The 22,104-nt window shown below is 39.1% G+C and overlaps 1 protein-coding gene across 6 annotated transcripts; it reads right to left on the bottom strand.

Moving 5' to 3' along the window:
* Nucleotides 1-977: 977 nt before the first annotated feature.
* C9orf72 (C9orf72-SMCR8 complex subunit) lies at nt 978-20,330 on the bottom strand. Of its 6 annotated transcripts, none has more exons than XM_074569822.1 (12): nt 19,962-20,330; nt 17,692-18,177; nt 14,586-14,645; nt 13,595-13,690; nt 12,867-12,931; nt 10,627-10,699; nt 7,166-7,282; nt 6,207-6,442; nt 5,637-5,694; nt 5,016-5,125; nt 4,821-4,933; nt 978-1,218 (listed from the first exon to the last, which is right to left on the bottom strand). In XM_074569822.1, the coding sequence occupies exons 2-12, from the start codon at nt 18,133-18,135 to the stop codon at nt 1,193-1,195; spliced, it is 1,398 nt and encodes a 465-aa protein (XP_074425923.1). In that variant the 5' UTR covers nt 18,136-18,177; nt 19,962-20,330; the 3' UTR covers nt 978-1,192. The 6 variants fall into 6 exon arrangements, with proteins under 6 accessions (XP_074425923.1, XP_074425924.1, XP_074425921.1 ...); XM_074569823.1 differs by having other exon boundaries at nt 19,820-19,963; XM_074569820.1 differs by lacking the exon at nt 978-1,218 and having other exon boundaries at nt 2,377-4,933.
* Nucleotides 20,331-22,104: the final 1,774 nt, after the last annotated feature.

The raw sequence follows: 22,104 nt of genomic DNA, 5'->3' as shown, positions 1-22,104 counted from the left end.
TCCTTGCTACAGATAGATGTTTCTACAAAAAGTCATGTTTCAAGTACCTAAGGATAGGCTGCCACTAATTTTAACACATGTGCTTTAGATACATATTCCTGACATCTAAACTTTTCTTTCTGGCATTCGCACGTTAGCGCACCCACCGTTTCAATGGTGAATCCAGCATCACCTTTAAGCTCTTGCACGCCTGTGCTCTCACAGTGGAGTTTATTCAGCCCCTGCTTTTTATCTGTGCGATTGGAGAACTGACCAGACAATGCCATGAAAAACATCAATGGAAGCTGGCTTGGTCCAAGCAGGGGGCTGGACCCACTATCCTCCAGAGGTCACTGCCCACCGCAGCTCTTCTCTGGTTCTTGACACCAGTGGCTGCAGCCTGCCTGCTGGACCGTAGCACCACAGGACATTTTGGGCTGGCAGGGACCTGAGAAGGTCTCCAGTCTGACCCCTGCCCAGGGCTCAGGCCATTATCCTAGGGGGGCTGGAAACCCTCCAAGGAGGGAGATGGCACCTCCTCCCTGGGCCCTGGCCCGGCCCAGCTTTTCTCTGGTTCTCCAGTCTCTCTGGCCCTTCCAGCTCACAGGACTTTCTCCCCAGAGCTGCCTCTGGACTCACTGATGGTCCAGGTCCCTCTGGACAGCCACCCTGCCCTCTTGCATATCAACTGGTGCCCCCCAATTTGGTGCCACCTGCAAACCTGACAGGGTGCCCTTGGTCACCTTCCCAGGTCACAGATAGAGATGTTAAGCAGGAGAGGCTGCAGGGCAGACCTTGTGGGACCCCACAAGGCACCAGCCTCCAGGTAGATAAGCCCCAGTGACCATCACCTCCAAGCCCCACCACCCAACCAGATGTTCACCCCTGGTGGGGCACCCACCTGGACTCTAACATCCAGCTTGGCTACAAGGACATTGTGGGAGAGTGCTGGAAGCCCTGCTGAAGTCAACGTAAATGATATCCCTTCTTCTCCACTTGTCCACAAATCCAGTCTTTTAATCACAGAAAGTAATGAGGTGGGTGAAGCATTATTCACTCTTGGTCAAGCCATGGTGACAGCTCCCAATCACCTTCCTCATGTGGCAAGACACATGCTGCAAGAGGACACATGCTGCAATGATTTTCTCAGGTGCCTGAGTGAAACTGGTCAACCTGCAGTTCCCCAGATTGTCTTTTGGCCCTTTTCCAGTTGTCAGGGTCCTCCTGTCATGTCAGGTCCTACATGACAATAAAGATAGAAACATCTAAAACAAAGGAGCAATTACCTGTTGCCATTCCACGCGTTTAAGTGGAAATTTCTCTTTCAAAGGTTAAAAGTTCTTGCAGGGTAGCTCTATTATTCTAGTTGGAACTGAAGTCAGAATTACTCGATGGTTATCGGCAGGATTGTGTCCTTTTTACATACTTCTGAACTTTAATTGAAGTTTTCTGTGTTTGAAACCTCTGGACATGCATATGAGCAGTATGGCTTTGAGAAGCAAAATAATTACGCCCTTTAACCAAAGTATCACATAAACAACCTTGTAAACACGGACATGCTGCCATGGAGTTTCCTTGGTGTGTTGCCCAAGTAGGAGGCATAACAGTGTGTGGCTCTATGCCAGGACAGAGGTAAATCACATGATGTGCAAAAACCTACTCTGCAGACTAATGGATATGGTTTATGCCTCTTTACTGTTTACTGTTGAAGAGAGGACAAAGTACATGCTTTGTAGGCTCTCAGTAGACAATAGAGGAAAGCGACATGCCTGTATGACATAGCCCTCATATTGTCGACCACTTTCCTTTGTCTTCATAGATCTGAGAATAGGAAGTGAAATCTTTTGAATGCTTTTTCCCAGTAGAGAATGGAGTGTAGACATCCTGGCACACTGCTGGTGTATCATACTGATGGCTCAGGGACAAGAATATTACCAAAAGATGCATTTTGCTCTGGAATAAAACTGACATTACAAGACATTGATATATAGACCGGGAATATCCTCTGTGATCTCAACAAGAAAGACATTCCAATGGATGTCTTTCTGTGCTACCTCTATAGATATGCAAAGACCAGGAATCAAGATCAAGGAAAACGTGCTACTAAAAATGCTCTAAACCGCTACTCCCCTTTCACATCCAACCGGAAGAAATAAACTTGCTCTATTCTTTTAACTGTAAGGAACTAAAATCCTGAAGTAAGGTATTCACTGACTGCTAGATATAAATGAACTCCTTAAAACATTTCTTAATTCTCACATATGCAATTAGGACTTTTTAACAGTAGAGGCTAAATTCTTATTTGAGCACATCAGAGGCACAGCAAGTCCCACCAGTCTCAGTCTGAAATGAGCAAATCCTTAACAGAAATGGAGGAACTAAATAACATATGGCTTTCTATCAATTACAGTCTATGATTCACCATCTCAGCAAAATTTTTAATTTAACAAGAAGGCATAAGGTTTCTTCTTTATTTCACAGCATAAAAGATAATGATTCTATCAGATACAGAAGAGAAACTCTATGGAAAAAATCAGCAATTATATTGAAAAATTGTGCATGAATTTTATTATAATACTTTTGTTTCCTGAGCAAGATTTACAACACAACATGCAGATGCATTTAATAACTTACCTCACTCTACATTCTGCACTTTTGACAGTGCACTTGTGAGAGCTGTGCAACAAAAGTAGCAACTGCAAAAGTTTCCAGCTTTTAATAATTTCAAAAAGTGACAGCATCTTCAGTAAACAAACAGAGCTTTACTTTTAGTAGTGTCAATGTTAAGCATCCAATGCCTATCAAGCTGAAGTGATTAATTTCAGCAGCACATTTAAAGCTCTTCAGACTTCAACACAACTTCTACATGAGAAGTTTCAGCAGTGTTCATTACGTTTTTTCACCACCTTACAGACACGAGAGTAAAAACTTAGCACAATCAGGCTCTTTTCTAATGGATCAATTGATTAAAAATGTGGAAGGAAATAATAATGGGAGGAAGACGAACAGAATCTCAGCACAAGTAACTTATGTCAGCAAAATTCTGACAAGTTCTTTTGATGAAGTGCTGAGCTTATTGCAAGAGTCCTACATACATGTACAGCAAAAAAAAAAAGGCTCCACAAAATGTAATTACTTATTGAACCAGGTAATGCTGATGATGTTCATTCACCAAGATGGTGTGCAGCTGGGGCTCAATTCCACATCTTTCTGAAGCTCTAAATGTTTAATTGTGAATCTTTGTATTTCAGGAAATGTAAGGGAATTCTGGACATCTAAATAAAGGACATTATTCCTTTTAGAATCTGAGTATTGGACATTCCAGGAAAAGCTGTGAATCTAACTTCTGTTAACTTTTATGACTCCCTGTATGAAAGAGATACTAAAAAGCTATCTTGAAAACAGAAACCTGTTTGCCAAGGAGCGTTACAAACAATTTAAACAATTTAAGCAGCCATGGCTTTTTCAATCACAAGTGCAGCTCTTCCACAATGAATACTGAGTTATGAGGGTACACTAAAACATGACACAAATATATTCCTGTATTTGTCCAAAAACAGAAGAAATACAACAACATGCAATACAGACATACCATTGACTTCAATGTAACACACACCAACCACATGTCGAAACTCAAAAAAATGGGTCTGGATTAACTTGAAACCACACTGCCCTACACGCTACTGAGAGGTTGAGGGATACAAATAGAATATGTGTTTTTATTTTCAAGCAAAGCAAAGCTGCAGATGTCCTAAAATGAACTAAGAAGATTGGCAAGATTATTGACTGGAATTCACTCAGTATAATGCTAATCACATTAGTTCATAGTTGTGCTCATCTCTGAATTAAGGATTTACTGTTTTATCTTTCAGCTTGGCTATCACCTTCATGTTCTTTGGGAAGGTCTAATACTTTAATCTGAACCCTATTCTAAGTGACAATGGGAAAACCAGCAGCAGTTTATAGACAGGAAGACTAACAACTGCTGCTGAATGACACAAGTTTTCTGTTTTGTGTTTTGAAAGAGCTCAATTATGCTGGATCACTGAACACTTCACTGCAGGATGGCCCAGCAATCTGTGACAGAGTACCCTGGTTGGCGCTTACATGCACAAAGCTGCTGAAACAATGACCCAGTTCCCACGTGAAGAGTGCTGCTATTTAAGCTGCTAATAGTCAACAGTTTTTACACAAGAGTAGCAGTTTGTAGTATATTAAAAATCCCAAACACCTGTAAATGCTCTAAATAAAGGAGCGGGTAGTGTTAAAAAGGGATGAGGGAAGACACGGTTCAGATTTGTACCACATACAGAAGAACAAACTTCTAAGAATTCTTTGAAACTCCCAGAAGGCCCCTATTTCGCAATCTCCATGATTAGAGAGGATGTATGGATTGTTTTCTGTGGAAACACTAAAAATACTGACACAGAAGAACAGGTAAAAACTGACACATACCTGAAAGAAGTCTCTAGGAAAAGAAAATTAAAATGCTTCCCTTTATCATATGCCAAAACATATCTACTAAGCCCATACGGCAAGGGAACCTCTGGTAACATTTACTGTTAAAAAAAGCACACAGAAGAGATGGATTCCTTAAAATCATGCTTGTCTAGCTAAGCTGATATCCCCCCTGATAAAATCCCCTTCTGCTTTGGACAGACTATTGTCCAAATGTCTCAATGATTGTCACAAGTGTGGTGGTCACACTGACAGACTTCTTTTCATGCCATGCAAGACTGCAATATTACGCGTTAGCAACGGAGAACTTTAAAACGTCATGAGCATATCACGTTCTTGTACGCTAGTGTAGAATGGCCTCCCAAAGATAAAGGAATGTAGACCTGGTTTAATCTTCTCAGCCAAAGCCATTATTATGTTAAGATCGCCCTCTGCCGTTAAGTCAAGATCTATCTTTAAGCTACGAAGAGACTTAAAAGGTTTTTTTCCTTTTTGCCTGCAAGAAAATAAAAAAGGGTGTTGTAAAAAAGAACAGAGGAAGTTTCTGAAAGCCTGCTTTCTATTATGTGTTCACTTACGTGTCATCCTCTATGTATTTTATTAAAGTTAAGGCTTTTCTGTGAAGGACTAGCAGAAATTGTGCAAGGAAAGTACTCCTTAGAGACAAGCCAGGCTTCAGATGAAAGATCTGTTAAAAATTATACCAGAAAATTAGGTAGACATGGAAATTCAAGAAGAATTCTAATAATGTGGAATATAAAGAAACATTGCATGCACACGTAACATATCCTTAATTACAGCAAAGAAGGCATGTTAACAGCAGATCTGTAGATATGCTCAACATTCTTAGTCTTCTGTCTGCTCAGATGCAATAAATTAAGCTGTTCTACAATTCTGTTTTTATAAAGTATTATTTTCCTTTTTAAAGTGATCTGTAATTAAGCAGAGTCAGATAGCTTTCTCAATACTGTAGACACTGCTGCACAACAACAGAAAACGTGCATTGTTTTTCATGCCTAAGGATTTTCAGTATTATATTAATACTACAAATTACACAGGCATTCTTCTCCCTAGTTACACAGGGAAGAATCAGCACTAGTATCAAAAAGACCTACCAAGCCAACAAATTATCTACTCAGTTGAAATTATCAAAATACTGAACTTCAGCTCCTGTTCTTTCTGAGAAAGCAACAATTTACCTGATCCAGGAAGGCTTTTACTAATGTATCTCGATGCAGGATATCTTGAAAGACATTTCTATAGAAAAGAAAGCAAACAAACATGTGATGTCATGCCATGAAGGGACATTAACTGTTCAGCAGTTGTGGACAGCAATAATATTACTGTTCACAATTCGGTAGAAACTAAAAGTGAATTCAAGATTTTAGTGAATTATAAACCTGCTATTTTTAAAGCCAATACAGAATTTTAATGCAAAACTTTCAGATGAAATGAACTAAACCCAGGAAAGCCATTGGGCGCTGTCAAATACACTTAGCTTTTCTTATACTCCTATTTAAAATAGGCAAACAAAATTGACATAACATGGCCATAAGTATCACTGAAAATTAATTTCAGTAATATTTAATGTAACAAAAGTACTGACAGAACTGGTAGATTCCTCCAAAGCAAATGCAACTACCAGAGCTGAAGGAGCTTCTTAAACGCAAAAAGACATCATATACTTCATTAGAAAGTACACTTTGTACTACTTTACTGTCTTGTCCCAAGTCAAGTAACTTTGAGTGATATGAGAGAGGAGTACGTACAAATCAGGTGTGAAACTCTCATCTGTGTGGATAATACGATCTTGAGACATTTCTTCATCTGAATTAGCTCTCCAAAACGCTGTCAGCTCGGACCTCATATATCGTCGTTGGTTATAGATGTGTTCATGACAGGGAGGCATCTGCTTCACTGTATTGACATCTACATCTATATGTGTAGTAGGATATGGGGCATACATTACTTGACGGAAGGGCAACACAAAGCTTCCTGTTGCATCCTGTTTTAGTGAAAAAAAAAAATCTTCTAGTTACTTTTTTTTTTTAAAAAAACCCAACAGCTATATTGGAACAAAGCAATATTAAAGCATCGTGGCTAAATTTTAAATCCCATTTGTTTAGACATGTTTTGTTTGAGAGAACTGATAGTTGTAGCCCACTAAAAAGTTCTTCGTACTGGATGGTTCCCTTAATATAACAGTGAAAACAGGTACTGAGGTAACCTGTGTATTACAGTGTTGCATCATCCGGTTCATGAGCCCATTACCATTACAGTACTACATTTATCTGGTAAGTTTACATTGCTCACTAGAGCAAGAAGCGTTATTTTTCTATTCATCTTCACCCACTGCTACAGCCCTTTTAAAATACGTGGAACTGTAGGACTGAGGGACTGTTGTTTTTTGGTTGTGGTACAACACAAAAACTTAATGCCTTTTGAGATTCTAGCCCCAAATAGGTAAGAGTATTATTATTGTAGCTCAAAGAACAGGAACAATTCTGAACAATACTCAAGGAAAAGATGTTTCAGAGTAAAGACTGGCGTGGAATTTTAACATGCAAATAGTTACAAGAAAAGCTATAGCGCCAGAAAGGAATCAAGAGAAGATGACATATTTCTTTGAACACGAATGTGTGTATGCATGTGCATATCATATGCACACATATACATTGAAGAATGTTCTTAAACTACAGAAGAATAGAACTTTCCTAAGCGTACTTACTTTGAGTAAGCCTTGAACAAAAAGTCCTGACTCATATTTGAAAGAAGACTCATTTCTACAGAGTCTGGAACACTTCCGCTCTGATGGTGTAAGAAATAGACACAATGTTCGCACAATCTGCATTAAAAAGAACAGTTTTGAAAAACATGAAAATGTAAGGAATGAACTGATCTTCAAATGCAATTTCTGACTAGAATGTATTAGACATTTCAAATGATAAACAAAAAAGTTCATCATGCTTATTAGAAAAGCCAAAACTTTACCAAGGTCACAGAATAGTGATGTGCTTAAATTATTAAGCTGTAAGCCATACCACTCCAACTTCTTCTCAGATGAAGAAAAAAAATCAAACACTTTTTGGCAAAGTTTGGTTTTTAGCCAACTATGTAGAACACATCACTTTGGCCTTCTGCTGCCTCTTACTATTATATAAATGCAAGTCACTGTGATTACTTTCCTAGTCTTTTAAGCCTCTTATTTTATTAATTCCATATGGAAAGAGAAGCTAATGTCTCCCATCAGGCACGGTAAATTTCCTAAATAAGTATTCATGCTTATTTCCTCAGTAATTTCCTCAAACTCTACATTAAAAGCAACAAAGGTACTTTATTACCTGTTTTCAAACACCCATGCTGCAACATGAAATCATCTCCAAATACAAACATGTATTCCATTCTGCTAATCTCAGTCTTAATCTGTGGCGTCCTACCTGTGTCTGTGAGGTGTTTGAGAAGGGTCTATGTTTATGTGTTTATGCAGTACCTAAAACAATGACAACCTAGTTTCTAATGCTTTCCACTGCTTCAGGAAGATGCAATAGGTGGGTTTTTTTACTTTAAAGAAAGTTAAAGTATGCCATAAAGAAAGCAATTACTTCAGAACAGTTACACTGTGACACAAAGAGCACACTGCTGATAAGAACCTGTGTAGAATTTACGAAATTTATCCTGGATGTACCTTGAGACTCACATTCTTCTACGACTGCTTTTTTCCTACAGCATCTATCTTATCAATATATTATTTTACATACTTATAAACATTTAGACCTTAAAGCCTTTTAATTAATTATTTTAGGAACTATAATCTTTAAGCTTTTTATAACCACTGAAGTACTTAACATTTCCTCTATTATGCTAACTTAATCATGTGCAAATCTTGCATCCCTGAAATAATAAATATTAACTGTGGTTAGTACACTGGAGCTAAGATGTGAGAATTTTCTCAGTTGCTCATGACTATTTTTAATTTGAGTATCAGCATTTACTGTTCATTTGATCAGAGGTGCTTTACCACCACTGCCAGTACACATGAAACAATGCATTTCTAACCCCGCCCCCTCCCTTTTTATAAAGCATCAGGAACCGCTTCTTTCAAAACACAAGTTTACTAAAGGTGCCTTGAATTTTTTTAAAGAGTATCACATTTCACTGCACCAAGGAGCCCTACATCCTACAAGATACATAATATATGTCTAGTCTACAATTAATATATAATATATTCAGCAGGACCACTGTTCTTAATTTTTATTTTACATTGAAGCAATATACACAGATACACACATACATACGTCAAAAAGGGCATCAACTTCGAGAATTAAAATTAGTTTTTCCTCAAAGGAAGGTTTCAGTCTCACAAAATAAACCAGAGCTCAATAATTAGTACATCACAATTGAAAACATAAACAGACAGAAAAGCCAAATATACAAAACCATTCCCTATCAGAAAATGAAGTTAACTGAATACACTACTTCTCCACATGTACCACTATAGGACCTTTGTTATGGTCTCAGGACATGGGACTATTGTTATTGAATGGCCCGGGGGCCCCAGTGTAAATCGGAAACTTATCATGCTATGTAACTACACAGAACCTTACTCTCACAGCAGTACTGGTATACTTATTATGTGCAGTGCCATCTAATACCTGAAGGCTCTAGGACTACACAGTTTTATGAAACGGTTCTTTTCATTCCCAGTGGCAGGGATATTCTGAAACAGAGGTTTATTAAAGAACTCAGCCGTGAATGTAGAGAGGCAATTGATTTAGTGAAATACATTTTCTCACAAAGAAAACAACATTTTCTTAATGATTTATAATATCCTAACTGAAAATTAACTTCAGTATTTTTATTAGAAGGGATGGAGTAACACCCTAATTAAATGCAAGTCAAAGAGAAATCTTTCTGAACAAAATGCTTATACATTGGGCTATGCTAAAAAGAAATATGCTTGAAGAAATATTTCAACAGACAGTAAACACAAGTGTATGTCTTCCATGAATTGCTTTCAATTTATCCAAAACTCGCATTTTGGTATAATCAAGAGGCTGAACACAAAAAAAAAGTACTTCAAGAATTCTGAATACGGAAAACATCCTCATTTGACTTCTCCTTCACATACTGGGTAAGCTTAAAATAAGCATCCATTTACACCAAAATATCAGAGGAAAAGCAGTGCAGGTGATAGTTTCACATTGGTTCAAATTAAGTATTTCATAACAAGCTTACAAGAGAGTTAAAAACAGTAATAGCATGGGAAAAATATGTCTACCACAAAAATGTAATTACTTTCATGTTCTGAAATGTCAGTTTCCAAGTTTCCAAACCTTTTTTCCTCCCAAATAGACCATAATAATGTATATAGTCTTCCCCATTAAGAGGTACAGCTAATGCTGCTTATCGTTTTTAGACCTGAAAGCTCCTAAACATCATCCCTACTCATGTGATCCAGCAAGTATGACACACGAGTGTTTTGTTGTTGCAGGACTCAGTTTTAGGAATTTGTATCTGTACTTTGTCTCTTTCTGGTTCTTCTGGAAAGCTAAGTCAAACCTAATTTAAGATCTACCAGTTAAACTGTACACTTATTTAACGATTAAGTTTTAAGGAGACTGAAGATGGAGTCAACACAAACACAGCTATGAAGAAAAAAATGCTGGAATTGCTGGAGTGGTTTAAGGTCCTAGTAAGCTTGCCTGTTTCAACATGTGTGTGTGATTACAGACTCAACAGTTTGAGGTTCCATGAAACACAAGCAGTTCATGATGCAGAAGTACATTTATTCCCCAGCTTAAGGGTAATTATGCAGACAGTAATTTCTTAAGAGTACATAGACATTACCCATTGACACAGATGAACTGGTCAAGCCAGTCCAGGCCTCTTCAATTTGTACAGTTTAGGTAACACACCTAATTTTAAAAGCTCAGACTCATTTACTACTCGTTTATATACAGTATCAATTAAATTAAATACACTGGTTTTCTTATAGTTGTCAGAATACAACAGCAATTTTCAGGCAGAGTTATCAACTGCTAGACCAATCAGCTGAAGTAAGAAAACCAGACAGCAGTATTCCTTCCTTCTTCAACCTCAAGTATGTTTATAGATAAAACTTATTCCAAGTAACACACTAACACTCCTAATAATCAGCATTTAAGTTTGGTTTATTAGAAAGTGCATTACCTTATTAACTTTTTCTGCGCTGCTTCCTACAACTACAGAACAACCACAGGTCTGCAGGTGTGAACTAATTGCACTGCAAATAAAAACAAACATAGGCGAATACATTTAATCAGACTTTTCAAATAAAAAAATTATCATCTTCACAAGAAGAATAAAGTGCTCCTAGTAAAAATTTAGGCCCATACCCATAGGACCCCACACAGCTGCATAGGTTACTGCTGAAATCCAAAAGTTCGACAGCATCTACATTTTCATTTTGATGAATAAAAAGACTGTCACTCAGAACCTCCAAACACCAGTTCAGACAAAAACTGTCTACTGCTATGATCTAACAGCATTACAGAATCTGTATAAAATAATTTATCTAAAGTAGCAGAAGACCTATTAATAATGAAGGATTTGAAATAAGATCTATTCCATGGTTGTCCTCAATTTCTGAAACTGTGGATCAGAAGACAGTTTTGTGAGACTTGGCAGGTAAACTGTTCTACTCTGTGTAACTGCATGAGCAAGAGCATGTCACAAGCTTGAGTCCCTCAGAATACACACAGGCATGCTGGAAGCTGAGCGATCTCATCTTGTGAACTGCCATCAGCATAGACTTGATTTAGTTTATCTTAAGTTTGGAGGCTGCAGTAAAAATACCTGGACTAACCTTGACAACTCTTAACTTGTCCTCAGGAAGCTTCTGTTGAGGTTTCTTATCCTTATCCTCCCTTTCCGCCTGCCCTTTCTCAAACCAACACCTGGCCCACAGCTTCAAAAAGTCTAGATACCCTAGAAAGTCTAGATGCTATTATAAATTTTTTCTAATTATCTGTAACTATACAAAAGTACATCTATGCTATCTTACTGAAGGATGCACTGTATGTGATTAACCGGTTCTAATAAACACCTCTAATTGATAAGGACTGTAATTGCTACATCAGACTCTGAAATGCTACGGGTGGACTTTAGAGGGGACCTGCTACTATTTATTTTATCAATCATATTCGAGGAGTTAAATTTAAGACCGTCTGAATACTTACAAATGCTTCCTTTGGCGCAGATATAGATGTTCAGTTTCATTTAGAAGTTACTATGAAAGCGTAACTCCTTATTTTAGAGGCTGCTATTGTTGATATGGCCATTTACTTATTTTAATTCGATTTTTGTTCAATGGCATGTATAAATCCATACAACACAGTATCTAAGACCTGAAATCTGAACCTAGATGACCTGATAAGCTTTGCAGATAAACTGAAAAGCAGACATCTGGGCCCTTCACATGAATGGACAAGTTATTCTTTTCAGGACAAAATTTCCAGGGAAAACAAGTAGCAAGATGAGAGAACTGACACACTATAGTCTACTACCTGCCCGCCCAATAAATCTCCATCTGATATGAGAATAGCTAATCATTTTAGCATCAATGGCTCCGGTTGCTCACAATAATCCATTCAATGATATTCACTTAATTATTCTGCAAATACTCTACGGAACTAAATACTACATTATTGTGAAGAATTAGTTAATTTAACACATGAATTTCTGTAGTACTGAAAGCACATGTGACACTGTGCTTTCATAGATAATAGCAACACATAGATAATAGCAACACAATAGATAAGCAACACATAAATGAATGCAGTTACACCAGGGATGTCCCAAAAGGTAACAGAACATCAATCAAAACCTGTCAAATATGCTTTTCCACAGGAAGAGACCAAGTTGCTCTCAAGTACAACTACTTCCACTTACACATTAAAAGCAGGAGGGTGAAAAGAGAAATACACAATTTAATAATAGGCGTTCTATATGCCATACCATTAATGACTCTTATTCATAGTTTATGCAGTAAACACAACCAGCTTGTGTTATGCAGGGAACACAACCAAAACCAGGTTTTTGGTATGTCATAAAAATGTAAAAAACTTGACTTACATCCTCATAAAATTAAACATAAGTATCAAAGAAAAATTGTATTTGATAGGAATTATCAAGCAAATGACTCTGTCACTACAGTCTGTAGGGATGCAGCCATTAGCTCAGAGCCATTCTTCTAAAAAGACAGCAACTTCTACAGGATTTTATAGACAAAAATCTCAAAAAGCCAAATACATGGCATGCTCCCCCCTCCTATAAAGAAAATTAATCTAATACATGTTCATATGCACCTACAGAGATATAGATATATAGATATATGCACACACAAGTTTAAAACATTTTACCACAGCATAAATCAAAACTGAAATTCATACTTGAGGAGAAAGCCTTCATGGCAACTATCCCCAATGTCATCATCATTTAGCACTGTGTCACTTATCTGAAATGCAAGTAAATATAAACAAAGGTTAGACAAGAATCTGCAACACCTTCCAATTAATTGATTTTTGCTTTTAATGATAGGTGGTAACTGTTTGGGGACTATTTAAGCTAAGTTGTAAGACTGTCCCAAAAAGTGCAACCTTAAAAAGACCTTCTGACTTCAGCCAAAGCATTTTGAAAATTAGAAAGTCACTCCATTATTGAATGTTCTTCACCAGTCACAAGTCAGATTCTTCCTATTTTTTTGTCTATAACCTCATCCAGAATACTTTAAATTACTGCATGTGAGATCACTTTTACTTCTTCCATGAGAAGACTAAACCACACTGAAACAGGTATCAACATTAAAACCATTTACCTCCCCATTCATGTTGTTTTGCATCAAATAGCCTTTCCACTCCACTCTTAAAATCAGTATCATCCTACACAGTCAGTTTTGCTAAGTGCTGACCGTAAGAACCACCACTAGTACTGTTGTATTTACTGAACTAAAACAGTTATGTTAAACCATTCCCTACATCACTTAGGAGAACTTGATGTGAAACAACTGAAACGTACAAGAATTTATGACAACTGTGGGGTTTTGTCTGCCAAAAAGTGTACTGAACCAGAGTGCCAAAGCCCCTTTTATATTCAGAATGCAAAGAACACAAGAACTTACATCTATTTCTTCTGGAACACTGTGTGATTTCATAGATGAAAGGAGTTCCATTACAGGAATGACTTCTCCTGTCAGCATTGGAATGATGCTCTGGCCCTGCACAATAAACAAAATACTTGAAGTAAAAGCACATTGTGCGGTATTAGAAGTTACGACTAGCATGAACTTGCAATATTACATGCAAACAAGTTTAACTTCCTATTGTTTGGAAGTGTAGTAAGAGCTGATGATGCATAGACTTCTTGGGCTTTGCTCATCAATAATTATGAACAGGAAACATATATTTTGCTTCTCAACATCATGTCTGAAATGTATTTCCGGGGTCCTACGCTAATTTTCACCATCAGTTTGAGCAGCCTGGACAAGAAGTATTTGGAGTGAGATAATTTGATCATACCATATTATGTGCAATTACTGTTAAGCATTTTAGATCCAAGTCTGATGTTTCAACAGTGACAGGAAACTAAAAACAGGCATATTAGTTACTAACATACAAAATCGCTTATTTGATTTATCTATCACAAGGAACTGAAGCCACAATTTCATATTTACAGTTTCTTTTCACATTCTTATCCATGAGGTCTCCAAACACATTCCAACACAACAGAGTCCATACATCTCTGTAACTCAAAAAGGCAACGAACTAGCAAAAAAACATCCTTGATAGGAGGCGAGCACGAATCTATGGAAGCTACTACCTTTCCAGAGCTTCACGTTCAAGTAAATGACTTTTATTTTCTGAAAGGTAATATTCTTCATAGATTTCCACTTTACCCATAAAGTGATGAAATATATTTTCCTTCAAATTGTTCACAGCTTCCATCATCCTATCTTCAGAAACTTTGCCTCCTGTGCATGGCAGGTCATCAGCCAGTCCAAAGTATCTTCCTGGACCCCAAAAATAAGAAGCAGCACCAACTTCTACAGTCACCAGACGCAGTCACACAGTTTTGTGATGGTGTGCCATATGCATCAAGCAGACGTCCCTTACCTGATCCTCCATTCTCTCCGTGCCTTCCAAGACAATCTTCTGGAAATGTTCTTGCCTCTCCTGAGCAAGAGAAGCAGTTAAATATAAACGCTCTGGTATTTGTTTATATATGTATGCACACAACAGTCAAATGGTACAGTTTCTTCCCTGTGGAGTCATGCTTCTTAGATTCAAATTTCGATGTTCAAGTCTTTTTTTCTTTTACAGAGTTGACATTAGCAGGAAGTGATGTCACTTTAAACAGATCAATCTCTGCTCTGCCCCCCACCAAACCTCTCACATGCTTGCGCAGGTAGCAGGAAAGAGGGTGTGATGACAATGACAAAACACTAAGTTTCTTCATTACAGATCAAGAAAATGCCAAATGATCAGATTACAGTGCAGAATTCCACTTTATGTATGGATTTTTATTTTCAAATGGATAAAGTACAGACTGATGGTTCCCAATGCAGCAAGAGAAAAAATGAGATCTCCAGAATGAGAAAAAGAAATTGTTGGGAGAGCATAGGAAAAACAGGACTTTTTTTTTTTTCCCCATCTTGAGACACTGACAAGCCTTCAAAACATTGTTTTATAATCAAGTACAGGAAACATGAAACCTCAAAACACATGAAACACAATGTACAAGAGACTGGACAAAGTTCTCACAACAGACCCATCAGCAGTTAAGTAGCAAACTGCATTCAAAAATGAAAATTATAACGGAATCAAGTTATTATTCACAAAGGGAATTTGGCATTTATCACTGGAACAATCAATACAATACACAAAAAATGGAAGCTGCTCCAAGAATTAATGATATCTTTTGCTAGATGCTGACAGGTTATTGCATTTTTATTGGTTACTCATTAGTTTCCTATGATTGAACTACTCAAAGTTGATCAAGTGGGAAAAGACTTTACATAACTTTTTGAGCAGATGAATAGGGAACAAGCTGCAGTAACTTCCCCTAAAACAGTAATAAAACTTCTCTAACCATCTAAAAGAGGCATCTACTAGAATGAGGCGGATTCCTTCAGGGCACCTCCATCCTTGAGTTCAGTGTCAGCGAAGTCATCCTTGAAAACGAAGATCCTTGGCTTTAAAAGAAGTAAGTCTTCATGAAGATAAGGCTGAACAAGGGGTGTAAGCCACTTCTTTTTAGAAATGTAACTGCTCAAAATAGACAAACATCTGGAACATAAAATTGAAGTGGATAAAAGGGGTTTCTAGCCCCATATAGACGACTTGCTTGGAGTTGCTTGTCTTTCTCTGTCAGTTTGAACACTATTCCAAGCTTCTCCTAGTCCTTGAGTTAAGAAGATTTCTTCTCTTCTGAAGTTCAGCTGGAACTGTTGTACAGCTCTACAGAGAACTGATGAGAGCTAATAACTAGAACCACTGGAAATTCTAGAACAGATACATAGCTCCCTTCAGATAGAGCTTCAACATTTTTTGTTCTGTTGTAGCCATAGCTGCTGAACTGCCTCAAAATGCAAACTACAAAATGAGCCTGTTTTAACTCAGTATTAACATTCTACAGCTCATGCCTAAATTTTAAATTTTAATCTACATTTTCAAAGCAGGTTTCTCTCTTCTAGGTAAGGCTGCAGAACTGCAGATATATGCAGGGATGTTTGATCTTTCTCAGAAAAAAAAAAAAGAAAAAAGAAAAGAAAGACAATAAATGTCTATTTCAGAATGTCTCACTGTCTCAGCTAACCCAGTTGGCCTATGTGCTTCAAGAACATGTGAAAAAAGAATGAAGAACTTAATGACTCATTTCTGAGGAAACTAGTAGAAAACATTTTTTGTCATTCTCAATGCCACTTGCAGGCTATTTCTACTGTGGAAACATACTGGTATGGATCAATGTCCAAAAATAGAGAAGACATATTATAGTTAAGAACGGTGGACAATTCTTACTTGACCACTCACATTAAAAATCCGTACAGAGGACACTAACTGACAGAGAAGCAATGTAATCAAGAATGTGAGATAGCATTCACTTACGTCAAAAGCACTAACATCCAGCAAGCTTGTAGAAGACTAGATTAAGAATGAAATATTTGTGTTTCTACTATATTGAAAATGAACTTTATGTCCTGTCCTTCCTCTGAAAAATAAACCCCAGAAGTATCAAGAACCAATGTGACAGAAACCACTGCCAGCCACCATCAAGCAATGCAGCAAGAATCAATGGAGTTTGTTCATACAGCAAAAAGGAAATGACACCACAAAAATTAGCATCAGTTTACTATTTCAGAAATCTTAATTAGTTCAGATAAGAGCCCTCAAAAAGGAAGTTTAAAGTATGTTGACAAGAGGGCTCAAAACAGAAGAGGAACAAAAATTTTAACAAACATGCATCACCATACGCATTACAGCTGACATGCAAATTACTGCTCTAAGACAACTTGTACTCCGTGAACACAACAAAGATTTTAATTTTGTTATTATAATGTTATTTATTTTAAACAAAAATACGTAACAATTTTCACTTAATATGGAAATATCCGTAAGGTACCCAAAGGCAAGAATTGCAATTCTTCAGAAAAATTTAGTATGTTTTGCTTTTTGAATTTCAAAAGTAGAAATATTTGGACCAAAGCAGATGCATATTTGTAGTTCTGCCATTAGTTTTACACAACTTAACACCTACCAAACTGTTTGTTGATACCCTTTTATGAGAAATAAAACTGTAACAACAATGACAATACTAATTGCATCAGTTCTGTCTTCTGGACCTCAATAGTGAAAACAGTGATTTGAAACACAATAAATTTACAACTCTACCTAGTTTAAATACACCAATTAACACAGTTAAAAGCAACAATTTATATCAAATTCAGAGAGATGAAAAGCTGTGCAGGATACCCACTTCACCTAAATAGCCTGGTACCGGTTATATATTACCAGGATAAATCATATGCCTAAAAATCCCAGCCTTGTATTTGCTGACATATTGGCAACTTTTAACCTTCAAAAAGGTATACTTGTAGAGAGATCAGCCTCCTCTGAGTTTTTGTGTCTGGATTGCTACATAACAGGTGTCACAGAATCTTAATTCTTGCTTTTGCTCAAGACAACTTGGACAACTGTTTTTAGTAATGAACAATAAACCTACCTTATGCATCCATATTCTTCCTTTCCTTATAATATGTGTTAACCTATCCACACACACCCTGTGAAGTGGTAGGTAGAAGCTAAGTTCACTTTGCGGAAGTATAATTGATAGTCCATATGTGCTTCTGTCTCCATTCCAGTTTCCATCAAAGATCAATGACACAATGATTACCCTTTTTTCTGCCAAGACGAAGAACTTCACATCTATTGCACCGCTTTCTGCATTCCGAAGTATTTCTCCATTCAGGGTGTGGTTAGCAAGAAAAGTTATTTCACCGTCACTGAGAAGCACCTGTTCTGTCTTTGGGGCCCAGATATGCCGCACTCGGGGGCCAAGAATATTGTCCCAGTAAGCAAAAGTGGCAGCTAATAAAGGTGACTCGCCATTCAGAGAGATCTCTGTCTTAGCAACTGCAGGAGATGGTGGTGGACAAAGAGCTGACATGCCTGATTCCTCTGTTGTCTATAACTGAAATGCTTACATTACCTAAAAAAAAGTTTTTATAGGAAAAAAAAATCAAAACCAAACAAAATTAGAGCAGCACTTGTTATTGTCTCATCTTCTTTTGTTTCCAAATAAGACTTCAAGAGACAACCTGACTTCTACACCTGAGACTTCATTGTAGGCTTCATTCAAGAAGGAAGTCTATATGCATACCTTCCCCATAATGAAGTGGTATGCTTTACAGACATTAGTCAGTCAGACCTCAAACACCCTTTACTCACTAGACAAGTATGATGAGCCTGCACAACGTTCAACTTGTGTAGGAAAACTGACACGTGATAAATATATCCTTTACATCATGGTGACATGCAGGGTTTTGGCAATAGAAGGTGTTGGCTCAGCACTTTATAGTATGCATTGATGGAAAATTCTTCATATTAGAATCATAGAATCTTCTAAACTTGAAAGGGACTTTTAAGTTTATCGAGTCCAACCATCAACCCAACGTTGCCAAAACCACCACTAAACCATATCCCTAAGCACTGTGTCTACCTGTCTTTTAAATACCTCCATGGATGGTTATTCAACCATCTCTCTGGGCAGCCTGCTACAATGCTTGATCACCCTTTCAGTGAAGAAATTTTTCCTAATATCCAATCTAAACCTCCCTTGACTCAACTTGAGGCCATTTCCTCTTGTCCTATTACCTCTTGGGAGAAGGGACCGACCCCCACCTCTCTACATCCTCCTTTCAGGTAGTTATAGAGAGCAATAAGGTCTCCCCTCAGCCTCCTTTTCTGCAGGCTAAACCACCACAGTTCCCTCTCATAAGACTGTTCTCTAGACCCATCACCAGTTTTCTTGCCCTTCTCTGGACACACTCCATAATCTCAGTATCGTGTAGACACAAATTTTTAAACATTTTCCCTACCAGTTTCCAACAACTCTACAGCTTCCCCATTTTGATAAGCCTCCAGAACAGGAAGCTTCACGTTCCCTAGAAGTCATGCTAGAGTCACAGAAACACATTAAATTACTCAACCCAGGATGATAAACTATAAAGGCTGAAAAGCATTTTATCTTCACGAAACCCCACATGACCAGCACTCAGCTTTCCTTTCCTCTCTGCCTGCAGCACTCCACATGATAGCAGGGGGGAACCCCCACCAGTATCAAAGGAGCAGGAACCACCACCCATCTCACCGACATATTTCAAACTCGCCACACCGCTGGCACACTTCCGTTTCATGTATCTGAACTTTCCCCCCCACCCCCTCACCCCTTAAGAGCGTCCGCAGTAAGATCATCCAGGTGCATTTCGTCACAGCAGAGGGGTAAAGCACCTTCCTCTCAGCTACTGCCCAGGCTCCGCTAAACACCAGGCCGTCCCCTGCCCGCCGGTGACCAGCCCAGACGGCAACGGGGAAGCCGAGGCCGTCGGAGTCTCTATATGTGACTCCATGGTTTTCGGGGAAGACGAAAAGAGAGCGCCAGCCGGCCCTGCCTCACACGCTCACGGGCTGACGAGAGGCTCCCTCTCACCACAGCCCTTCAGAAAACACACCAACCCAGGCAGCCGCGGTACCCGGCGACCGCCCACAGGCTGAACCGCCCGCGGGGCCAGCCTGGATCAGGCCCGTTCCACCCCCTCCGGCTCTGGTCCGAACTTCGGGAAAGGACCCACCTCCCGGGAGAGGCGAGCAACGAGGCAGGCCCAGCTCCTTCCCGCCGTCAGCAGGAGGGGGGGGACGAGGAGGAGGACAGCCCCACCGACGGAAAGCGCAGCGCAGCCCCCCTCCCCGTCCACGGCCCCGCGCCCGCCTCACCTGCGCGCCAGCCCCCTTCCCGCCTGCCCACACTGCGGCCGGGCCTCAGCAGCGCTCCCGCGCAGGCGCCGCACCGCCCCCATCCGGGAGGAGGCGGTGCTGGCGGGCGGTGTTCCCCGGGAGCTCGGCGGGAGGACAGCCTAGCTCCTCCAGCGTACGGCAGAACGCGGCGGTGGACGCTGTGTTGGCTGATGACAGCGACAGCGGGGAGGCGGTGTCCCCGCCGGCGGAGAAAAAATGGCGGCCTACAGAGAGGTCCTGTGGCTGAGCTGTGGTGGCTGCTCCCGCCGCGGCGGCGGGGAGAGCAGTGCCGGGTACCCTAGAGTAGCGCAGGCCTCTGTGGAGCGAACAGCCCCAGCCCAGGCGCGAAAACGAGGTGGAGCTTCTGAAGGGAAGGAAGGAAAAGGAAGGAAGGGGGAAAGGAAGGAAAGGGAAGGGAGGGAGGAAGGGAGGACGGAGGGACGGACAGACAGACAGACAGAAGAAGCCCCAGCTGCAGGTAGGTGGGGAAAGGGTGTTGTGCCACGTACATCATTATATGGAGGGGTTTCTAAGCTTAAAATAGGAACTTTAATAATGGCAGAATTAGGCTAGTATCCAAACATAACCTTGTGCAAAACAGTGAAGATGCTCTGGTTTAAGCTTCATTTAGTTTTACAGGTATGTGGTAAGCACCTGCTTCTTCTGCAGTCCAGTCTTGATGAAAATCACTATAGTTGCTTACATGTAAGAGGCATTTATTTATTTACAGCCTAAAAAGGGAAAAATAACCCCTCTGATGTAACAACACATCTCTAGTCCAGCAAGTTCACTCACTCGCACTGTACGCTGAGGAGTCGTGTCTTAGGCAGCTTGAACCGGCCCCTACAGGAGGTATTAACAGGGCACAACAGACCTGAAGTGTCATTTTTTTTGGGTCCTACCCTCCCAATTTAACCACAACAATCACCCTTCTCAAAATGCCTTTAATGTCAGGCAATCAAATAGCTCCACATTGACAAATGTAGTCTTCGGCCAGCTAAAATTTGCCTTTTAGATTACTTTTATTAATGATTTTTAAAGCAAACAGTGAAAGTGAAATGACTTACGTCTGTGTTTTGTACTAGTTTTAGCTTCTGAGAAGCAGAGCTCCAATAAAAGTAAATAGCTAAACAAAATTTATGTGATTTATAATTTGTAACAGTATACAAGAGCTTGGGGAAACGGTGGAATTAAACTCTAGTTTTAAAAGTTGCTGGTATTTAATTTGAATTTAAAGATTAGGCATCAATCTGGAATTGTCTCTTGTCTAAATCTATACAGTTTATAAAAAAAACAATGTGCATTTACATTCGAAGAGTGAAGATAAATGGATGTAAACTGCTTCTCATGTAGTTATAGTCACTAAGCTCTATGGTAAGAAAAGTGCATTGGTGTTAGATAAGTAGTGGTGTCGGAAAAGTGGGCTTCAGGGATCGGGCAAGTAGGGTTTATCTTTGTTTTGTTACTGGATTGTCATGTAGCCCTGCATAAGACACTTGGTATTGCTGCATCAATTTTCCCATTAGAAACTCCTTTCGGAGTTCTACATTTAAAAGCAAATTGCCATGTTATATGCAAAGAAATATTAGCATGAATTACAAATCCTTTCTTTTTTCTTGAAGTAATAAACCAGTGTAACAGAGTGAAATTTCTGCCTGTTGTAGCAATACTGATTGTTGTCTTTATTTTTTTTTTCCTTCAGTTTTTCATACTTTCTTCAGGCAGAGGACACAGTAACAATCCCATTGCATACGATTTGAAGAGACTAACAATGTTTCTGCAGGTGCCTTTTGTGGGCACATCAGAGAAGTGGTGACAGGCTGCAGAGTAAGCTGATTTTTTTCCTCTCACAGAGAATACATCTGGCTATGAAACCTAATGCTGCACATCTGCAAAGATATTAATTAACGTGGAACACAGAGAAGATGAAAATGAGCTCAGGCTCTCAGCTCAAGCAAAAACACATTTCAGTTTTTTTATTTATGTTTTTGGTATGGCATCCTGAATCATCATTATGCCTGGTGTCATGCTTATGTACGTAGGCAAAAAGGGAAAGGGATGAAACAAAATCCAGTGAAATTTAGCTGCTCAGCCTGGTGGAGAAAGGCCATGGAAGCACAAG

Source organism: Larus michahellis, chromosome Z, assembly GCF_964199755.1.
Source record: "Larus michahellis chromosome Z, bLarMic1.1, whole genome shotgun sequence".
In the NCBI taxonomy this organism is placed as follows: domain Eukaryota; kingdom Metazoa; phylum Chordata; class Aves; order Charadriiformes; family Laridae; genus Larus; species Larus michahellis.
This window is presented reverse-complemented; position numbering and strand designations above follow the sequence as displayed.